Genomic DNA, 9,621 nt, shown 5'->3' with positions numbered 1-9,621 from the left:
GGGAAAGAGAACATTTTTATAGAACTAGGATAATAATTTATATTTAGCATTATACACTGCATTTTGTTTTTAATTTCTATTACATTATGAGCATTTTCTCTTGAAGTTGGACGTTGTTCCACTTGCCTTAGTAAATCTATGCAGTATGACTTTATTGTTTTTAAACGGCATGAGGCCAAATTGAGTAAGTTTAACTTTATTTCTGGACTTGCTCACAACAAACGAAATAATAAGGAAATAATAAAATTTGTCATTTTTATTGAGTAAAAAATTTGAAAATATTAGAACAAAGATATTTTTTCCAAAGATGGTTTTGTATATCCTTGGGAATTTTATATTCACAACACCCTTCTGAAAGGTGAGTCATTAGTCCTGGGACACCTCTGCACTGTAGCAAGTAAATGTTTTGGGAAGAAATTAACTGGCACATATGGTGGGTGGGTGTTACTTTCTTAACCAACTCTACCCACCACATATTTCAAAACATTTGTTTCAAGTCACTGTGTTCTGCTCTATGAATGTGAGATTTCCTAATGATAATTTCATATTATGTGTGAGAATCCCTGGTGTGCCAGTGCCCACGATATTATAGAGCTAACTAAACACAGCAGCCACTCTGCATGTTACAGAACTATGATGAGGTTTTCTGTTTATTTCATTTGTTTGTATTTTTCATTACATTCCCTGTGATGAATGTTCATGGAACATGTGAGCAGAGAACATTTTTCTACTGCAAAAAAAAAAATTTTTGTCTTGGAACTATCATGGAGAAGTTGTTTAAAACTTCATGGTAAGACACTTGTTTTGACACTGTCATGAATCATGCTTGTAATAGAATGAAGTTTCAGCGGAGATTTTTAAAGGTACTAGACAGCAAAACCTATGCTGTATTAAAAGTCGTTAACCCTACAAAAGTACTATATAATAGTGATTTCATAGTTTATGAGCCCCAAATGATCACATCATTTCAGGGAACTAAAGTAGAGCAGCACAGTACCATCCCACACCCCAACCCCTTGATAAGTTTGTTCTTAAATAATATTCACAATCGTTGATGTTTATGTGGCTCACACAACAACAAAAACAACAAAACAGCAACAACATTAGAGCTTTCAACAAAAGTAAAAGCTGCTCCATAGAACTCTTGAAGAGTCAAGATATAGGAGGAAATGTAATAGGGATTTGAGAAGCTAAGAAAATATATTTTTTTATAATAAACTTTGTGAGGTTAGGTAATTAAGCTGTATATCACGAGTTATTAACTTTGGTCATTGAAAGGACTGTTTTATGCCTAATTGCAGATAGTGTTTTATCCAGGTCTACACAATTTTAGCATAACTGAGTTTTAAAAAGTAGATGACCTACAAGCACAAGAAAATAAAAACCTTTTATTTCCAGAAATGGTGATTATATTCTCTTTGTTTTGGATTTTGTTTCTCTTGACCTTCTAAATATTTTTTACAAACAACAACAGAAATACATTTGAGGCCAGAATAATTCCAATCTCTGGCAATATTTTCTGACTTCTTATACATTTCTCTAATTATCTACATTCTAATATTAGTTCAGACACTTTACAAAGCCCAGACAACTCACAATGAGATTGATTTCATCGTTAGAGGCTTCAGTCGTTATTTTAAAATTATTAATTTAAACATGAATATCATGGGAACACTTACTTGTATTGTTTTATTTTCCAATTTGTTTCAAGAGAAAATTCAAAATGAAAACATAACCACCAATTTTAACTAACGAAAAAAAAAACTTTGTGACTCTTACTGTCTGTAGAAATGGTTCACACTTTATGTTAGCCCTAAACAGAAGTACAAGTAAAGACAGACTTCAATTATTGGAAGCCTGACACAAAATCCACAATTTGTTCCAAAAGTCTGTTATTTGCAGAGTTTCTCTTTTGAGAGACACACATAGAGTTGAATTTGTTAGAGATGAGATTATCCCCCTTTAAAAATTATGCTAAATGATGATGTCTACCTTAATGTTTTTTTAAAGTTTGTTAACGTGAAATGACTGAAAGAACTGTGGAATCAAAGTCTACCCAAGAATCATAGATATTAATTTTAGATGCCCTCTATATTAATTTTTCCACTTCTTTAATTGAAATAAAAAGGAAGGTATAACATTGTCTAATTTTTCATACTCTGAGAAAAATATTACTTATTGTACTTTTATCATTTTGACAAATGCTTCATTACTGCCATGCTGCAGGAATTCAGAGATAACTTTGATTCTTTATTTTCCAAATATGATTCTTATGAACAATTTTCATCAACAACTAGTTAATTTCTTGACAAAACATTTTGGTGGAATTGTTTTTACCCTGGAATATTTCAAGGGAAAGTTCATTCTCTTAATTTTTAATCCACAATTTCAGTTGTATGATTCTAACTTTAAAAAAATTTTGCATGTTAAATCAATGGTAATATGGTATTAGTATGTTTACGTAAGTTTTTTAACATTGGTATTAATTTTTGCTTGTGAATTTCCTGATTTATCATTTTTTACACATTTACGCTGATTTAGAACCAAAACTAGATCTGAGGTGTAGCAAAACCAATAGATTGACTCAGTGAAAGAAGTTATTTAGAAGCTGTATTGACAAGACTGTAAATGGTACTAATCTCAAGCATACAACAGTGGCCAGGTGCTAACACAAAACCAATAATTCCAAAGGCTAGTAACATTAATTAGATGTCAGCAGACATTTTCTTAAGAAAAATAGCCCATATTTTTTCTTAGGAGTATTTTGCACAAGAGGGGCAAAAATAAAGTGAAAAAAAATCTTTGCTTTCTTGTATAAAATGTTTATTTTCCATTTAACAGAGGAATCCCTGGATACGTGCTCTTCTAATAATTATTTATTCCATGAAAGATGAAAATGCAAACATTGACGCTCTGTCAAATGGCAAAAGCAATAGTGAAAGATCTTTCACGCTCATTATAAGAGAGCTGTTTTGAAACCATTTAGAATGCACACTCCCCCAAGTAAACACTAGATTGCGGATCTGAAAGGGGAATGGAACACAGTTCTGACTGTTCAGTATAATAAAATTTGAAAAGTTAAGTCTTAGACCTGGTGATATTTAAAATCCCTACCTGTGACCTACTTTTTTCCTAGGAGAAATTATGCTTAATAAATTCTTAAAACTGTGTCAAATGGGTAACACCTTAAAGAAATAGATTAAAATGTGAAAGAAGATTGTGCTACAACCTACAGTAGCTTAGAAAAGAAAATATTGGTTTTTAATTTAAGGGGGAAAGGAGGAAAGATTGTAAATGGAGGAAGAGTCATGTAGGAGAGAGAGAGAGAAGAGGAAAAGTTATAAAGCAGAAACTAACACACCATTGTAAAGCAATTATACTCCAATAAAGATGTTAAAAAAAAAAAAAAGGAAAGAGAGAAAAGTGGACACAAATAAGAAAAATAATTCATATTTGGAGATAGATATAATTAGTATATTATATTCTTTTAATTATTAAATTCTGTTTCAATTTCTTAAAAAAAATAGTAGGGATTTTTCAAGTTTGTACTGTTAATAAAATTTATTTTCTTTTTCTTTCTTAGATGGTTATGTCCTTCGGAGTTACTTGGTAGACAAGTAAGCCCATTTTCTTCTACTACTATACTTCCAAAAATAATTATATGCTTTTCTTTAAGAAAGTTTCCTAATATCACTTACATAATATAATCTACTAAACTATCATAAATAAATTTTAAAACAATATGCTATACTAATGTCAATATGGTAGTACCCATAACAAAGTTAGTTTTGATAAAGTGTCACTCTTTTAAATATAAAGGAGGAGCCCTTCTCATTCATGATTATACAGTTCATAGTTTTATATATTCATTGGATACACACATTGCAAATATTGGAGACAGGTCAAAACCACTAACACTTTCATAAATACTTTGCATTTCACTAGCTATTAATGCAGTTGATTGAAATGAATTAATCAGGTATCGATTGGTGTCTGCAGGGTAGGTACAAATATCACCTGTTAACTGTTTATAGCTTGGCGCCTAGTTGAAGGCTTTTCTTTACTCACACTAGGCATAGTAGAGTATTAAGTTGCCTTTCTGGAAGCTTGCCAGAAAAAGATAGTGGTCAATGATTCTTCTATTTTTATGAATAGGACATTGTCACAGTCTGGTACTAGTGCTATTAGAGTCCACCCACAATGTTATAAGATCCTATTCCAAGTAAACCAGTGCAAGAAATGAACTCCATTATCAGGGTAGGTCATATACCAATACAGAGATTTACAGAATTCAGCATGATTAAGAAATCAAGGAAGATTCACAAACTGTATCCATAAATAACCTGACACCAATCAGAAAGAGGCAAAGCAATGTTAAGGACTCTGTCAGCAAACCAGGAAAGAGTCAAAAGAAAAATAATCACAATACTTTTATTTTCCTCAGAGCATTAATCACAGTAGTAGGCATGGGACTTTTCAATAGGTTTTACTCTATGAAAGATACAAATTTCAAGGAAAGAATGCATGACAAATAACGGGACCACATCTTCATCAGTGATTACTACAGGATGATTAAGAGAGAATTCAGAAAGTGTACTCTCTAAGTAATTATTGCTTTACTACCTATTGAAGTGAATACTCAATAAAAGTTTATTGAATGAATAATAGAAAAAAATCTGTCCTCTTTGCATTTGTATCAGATTTCCATTAGCCAAATCCTCCCTCAATCTCAGAGAAAGGATCCAAACAGAAGACCTAGGGAACTCACAGCATCTGCCATAGTTGGCAGCAATTTGAAAAGCCTGCTGCTGCTTCCATGATAAATGCACAGAGGTAGTATAGGAACCAAGAGTAGGTCTGGTCTAAATGACAAAGTCACCTTACATTTGTGTATCCTACATTTCAAGGCTATATTAATATTTATAATTCTTTCTACTTTAATTACTTGCATATCATTCTCTCCTCCATTAGATTATAAGTTTCTTGAAATAAAAACTGTGTCTTACTTATATCTCCTGGTACATAAGAGGGACTCAGTGTGTGTGTAGAATAGAATATTTCACAAAGATTCAGGACCAGATAAAACCTAAAATGTGTAAAACTCACCAGAACGATTATTATGGCTGCCGCCTATAACCACAAATATTTTTTAAATTATATAACATAAGAATCACCATACAGTGACTTCCTTGGCAGTCCAGTGGTGAAGACTCCATGCTTCCAATGCAGGGGACATGGGTTCGATCCCTGGTCAGGAAACTAAGATCCCACATGCTGCGCAGCATGGCCAGAAAATTTAAAAAGTAAAAAATAGGACTTCCCTGGTGGCGCAGTGGTTAAGAATCCGCCTGCCAATGCAGGTGACATAGATTCAAGCCCTGGTCCGGGAAGATCCCACATGCAACAGAGCAACTAAGCCTGTGCGCCACAGCTACTGAAGCCTGCGTGCCTAGAGCCCGTGCTCTGCAACAAGAGAAGCCACCACAATGAGAAGCCCACGCACCACAACGAAGAGTAGCCCCCGCTCACCACAACTAGAGAAAGTCTGGCGTGCAGCAGAGAAGGCCCAACGCAGCCAAAAATAAAATTAATTAATTATAAATAAATAAATAAAATATATAAATAAAAAAAGAATCACCATACAAACCATATCCTGGCTACTTATTTTGTAACCAATATTTATATTTTTTAAATTAATATTTACAAATTATAATTAGAAACATTGCAAAAATGATACACCCATTTCCTATGCCAAATATTTCTGTATTTGATTCAACATTTGAAGTTCAAGTGAAAGTAGTATAAATCTGTTATTACTGAACATAAAGAATCCATCACAGTTTTGGATTAGGGCCCCCAGCGGAGTACTGTGCCATGATTTTTCAATTTGTTCAGTTCAACAAACAATACTGACCAAGGACAGCTGTGTGCTAGGCTTTTAGTTCTATCTAAAGATGAGTAAGGCATGGTCTATGCTCTTGGGGCATGTTTTCATTATTCTGTATGTCTATGATATGGAATAAATTGTGTGTGTGTGTGTGTGTGTGTGTGTGTGTGTTTGTGTGTGCGCTATAAGAATGAAACAGAGGATTAGATCAAGTCAATGAAAGGAGATACAGATGAATATGAAATTTCTTCCCACTTATAAATGTAACTTCTCACCCTTAAATGCCTTATGTCACATAAAATCACATTATTAAACTTATAACCTAAATATTGCTTTAATGTTAAGAAGATTCTTTCTTTAAAATAAAATTTATTTTCTACATTTACAGTGATGGAGAGATTTATGATGATATTGCTGATGGTAAGTCTCATGTGGCACCCAGCACAGAGAACAGTCATGGTGAATTTACTGGTCTTACAAATACTGAAAATAGCTTGCTGGATTAATTAGAGCCTTCCAATCTGATTAGAATTTGAATCACCTGAAAATGTTAAGAAAGGTAAATGCCATGGTATAATGAAATAAAATTATTTTTGAACATGACTGAAAATCAAGGAAAAATCTCTTATTTATTTTCTTTGAAAACAAAAGAATGAAATATTAGTGTATTTTTCATTATACCATGAATCTTAATAAGAATTGCTTTTACCCACAAAAATATTTGTGCCTCGACAATAAGTAGGTACTTATTTCATAACCTGTATTACTCACTAGTATTATCTAAGCATTGTACATTTCTAAATTATGATCTAAAAAATTAATCTCACCTGAAATGAAGCATAGTGTTAATTATGTTCCTTTTAGTCTCCTTTTAAATGTATGATTCTTACTGATACCTAATATTTTCAACCTCATTCAGAATTACTATCAAAAAGTACATTTAATTAAGTACCAGGTAAAATAATCTTGAGTCTCATTTTGATAGAGAATAGATTTGTCCAGAAACTTTGTTTGGAAAAGTACACTGAGCAATGAATGTTAAATAAATATATGGCCTTCGATTTAACTGCTTTTTCATAAAGTGAGCCAATTCTCCTATTTTTATCCTAAACCAGGAGAGTATGAATCATTTACATTTACAACGTTGGAACACTTAGAGGATATATATTTTGTGTAACTAATTTAAATTTGTATTTTCTTCTTTTAGGTTGCATCTATGACAATGACTAGTTCTCAGCTTTGGTCATTCTGCTATGTTCATTTGATGACAATGTGAAGTCTGTGTTTTAATTGGCCTATGTTATCGGGTATCATAGAAAATGAATGCACAAAACTAGTTATTACCATTTGTTATAAAATTATGATTATTTTTATACATTTTGAGATTTTGGACTTAGAAAATGATTCCCTTGCTTAATCAACATCTTGGAAGACTGCATCAATGAGATGTAAGAAATATTAAATACCCAGTTCTGCCTCAGCTACAATTATGTAAGCACTTCTTTTAGACCATCAATAGACAACTCTCCCTTCCGAAAAAAAAAAAAAAAATCTTTTGAGAAAAAAATGGCTGTTGTCTAAAGAAATATAAAGAACAACAAAAACATAAGGAAGGAAATTTTTAAACTTTTCATAAGAAGAAAAACTCTTGTTTGTACTTCTAATGATCCTATCTTATATTCTCTATTCAAATTATCTATCTTTTAAAAGGCAGGGCTGTCTCCACTCTTACTGGTGGGTTAAATGTTTTCAAAAATTATAGTAGTAGCAGAACTTTTGTATAAAGTTTACCATATAATTCTGTTTAAAGTACTGTTGTAACTAGAGTAGATATGAATGAAGACTACCCTAAAATTATGAAGAATGGAAGAATGGAGTTCAAAATTAACTAGTCTTTTATGGCACCTCTTTACTATGAAGACTCTTTTAAAGGTTTCTGTTTTTGTTTCTCAATTACCTCTATGGAAAAAAATTTTAAACCACTTTACTGGAAAGTTGGCCAGCAGAGGAAATACAAATTAATAAACCTTAGCGTTTGGGCTGGGGTATTTCCTATTGGTACGTACTCAACCAAAAATAACCCAAAAACAAAATGTGAAGCATTTGGGTTCCAAATGCTAAGAACACTAAACACCACGATACAAAATGCAGAAACCTAACACCCAAGAAAACAGCATATTAGGAAATTTTTTCACAGCTTCCAAAATATGAATTGAGCAAATCCTAATGCTGGCTCTGCTATTAATGAACCATGATGTGTTATTGGATAAATTATTTATCCTCCTCCTAGTTTTCTCATCTGCAAATTTCAGAACTAGACTAAGTCAATTTTTCCCAACGTTTTCACTATCAGTTACCTCAAATGTCTATAATCCTCCCTCTACCTCAGCCCTGTGTTTCAGAAGTTTTGCTGATTTTTAAAACTCATTGATTAAATAATGATTAATGCATTATCCATGTTTTAATATTGCAGAGGCCCATTGGAGAATCTGAAGAGTAGCCCCACTGAATTGAAATAATTTCAAGTAATTGTAAAGGAACTCAAAGTCTTCATGTGGGTAAAGTGGGATTTCTATTAGGTGCTTTGAAATTTAAAAATAGACCATCAACTACTATTGTTCAATGTGTATATTCTGGGGGTCTGAGGCCCCCAAATTAGAAGCCACTAATCTCAAAGACCCACTCCAATTATGAAATATTTTGATGTCTACTTTTTGATAGGGAGAGCCAGTATTTGCTCACGTGATGAATTTATTTTAATACTAGATAAAATTACATCATCCAGAAGTGGGTTTTGTTTGTTACATTTGGTAACAAATATACAACATACACTTACATTATGTTTCCAGTAATTTTATCTTCTGATTGAGAATGGTATAAACTCAATACAATGTCAGTTTTTGGTTTGTTTGTTTGTTTGTTTGTTTGCAGTACGCGGGCCTCTCACTGTTGTGATCTCTCCCGTTGCGGAGCACAGGCTCCGGACGCGCAGACTCAGCGGCCATGGCTCACGGGCCCAGCCGCTCCGCGGCATGTGGGATCCTCCCGTACCAGGGCACGAACCCGTGTCCCCTGCATCGGCAGCCGGACTCTCAACCACTGCGCCACCAGGGAAGCCCCAATGTCAGTTTTTAAAATTCTAAATTATATCAAGGATATCTTTCAGAGTTATGGTTTATACACCAAGAAACAGACACATGTTTATGAAAGATTTATATAATAGACAATCATCTTAATATAAAAGAAATATCTGAAGTATTAATTTTGATATACTAAATATTATTTCTACTATGGTTTTATGTGAGGAATTTTGTCGTGTGAGAAGAGCTACAAATAAATAATACCTTCGGCAGTTAACTTTGCCTCCTACTTATCAAGAAATCAAGGCCATCAGCCCTTCTGTCCTGTAACTTGATCCCAAATCTATGAGTCTTTGAGCCCATTTTTACCTCTTTTGATTTCCGCCTCAGCAGATGGGGTGGTACCTCCTGTTCAAGACCAAACCTTCTACCACTGGTGCCCTTGATACTTTGCCTCCTGTTTTGTGGTAGAAATTGAGGTAACCAAGTGCAGTTCCCTTTAACTTCCTACAACGTTCAACCTTAACCCTATCCAGACACTATCCCAGAAAATAAGATGTCACTGCTTAGAGTCAAAGCCACAACCTGTTATCTCACATCTTTCTACCTTCTCTGGAGTCTTCTTCCTCCACAATTAATTCATTCTCAACCTCC

The 9,621-nt window shown here is 33.3% G+C and overlaps 1 protein-coding gene across 2 annotated transcripts in view; it reads left to right on the top strand.

The window, feature by feature from the left end:
* Positions 1 to 7,277, top strand: part of FYB1 (FYN binding protein 1) — a 179,025-nt gene extending 171,748 nt beyond the window's left edge. Inside the window, exons 15-17 of one of the 2 annotated variants that reach the window (XM_007461238.1) lie at positions 3,584 to 3,617; positions 6,276 to 6,307; positions 7,095 to 7,277. In XM_007461238.1, coding sequence (XP_007461300.1) covers positions 3,584 to 3,617; positions 6,276 to 6,307; positions 7,095 to 7,117 — 89 coding nt within the window. In that variant the 3' untranslated portion in view covers positions 7,118 to 7,277. The remainder of the gene's footprint in view (positions 1 to 3,583; positions 3,618 to 6,275; positions 6,308 to 7,094) is intronic. The other variant, XM_007461237.1, reaches the window with a different exon arrangement.
* Positions 7,278 to 9,621: the final 2,344 nt, after the last annotated feature.

This window comes from Lipotes vexillifer, unplaced genomic scaffold (assembly GCF_000442215.2).
Source record: "Lipotes vexillifer unplaced genomic scaffold, Lipotes_vexillifer_v1.1 scaffold467, whole genome shotgun sequence".
Lineage (NCBI taxonomy): Eukaryota > Metazoa > Chordata > Mammalia > Artiodactyla > Lipotidae > Lipotes > Lipotes vexillifer.
This window is presented reverse-complemented; position numbering and strand designations above follow the sequence as displayed.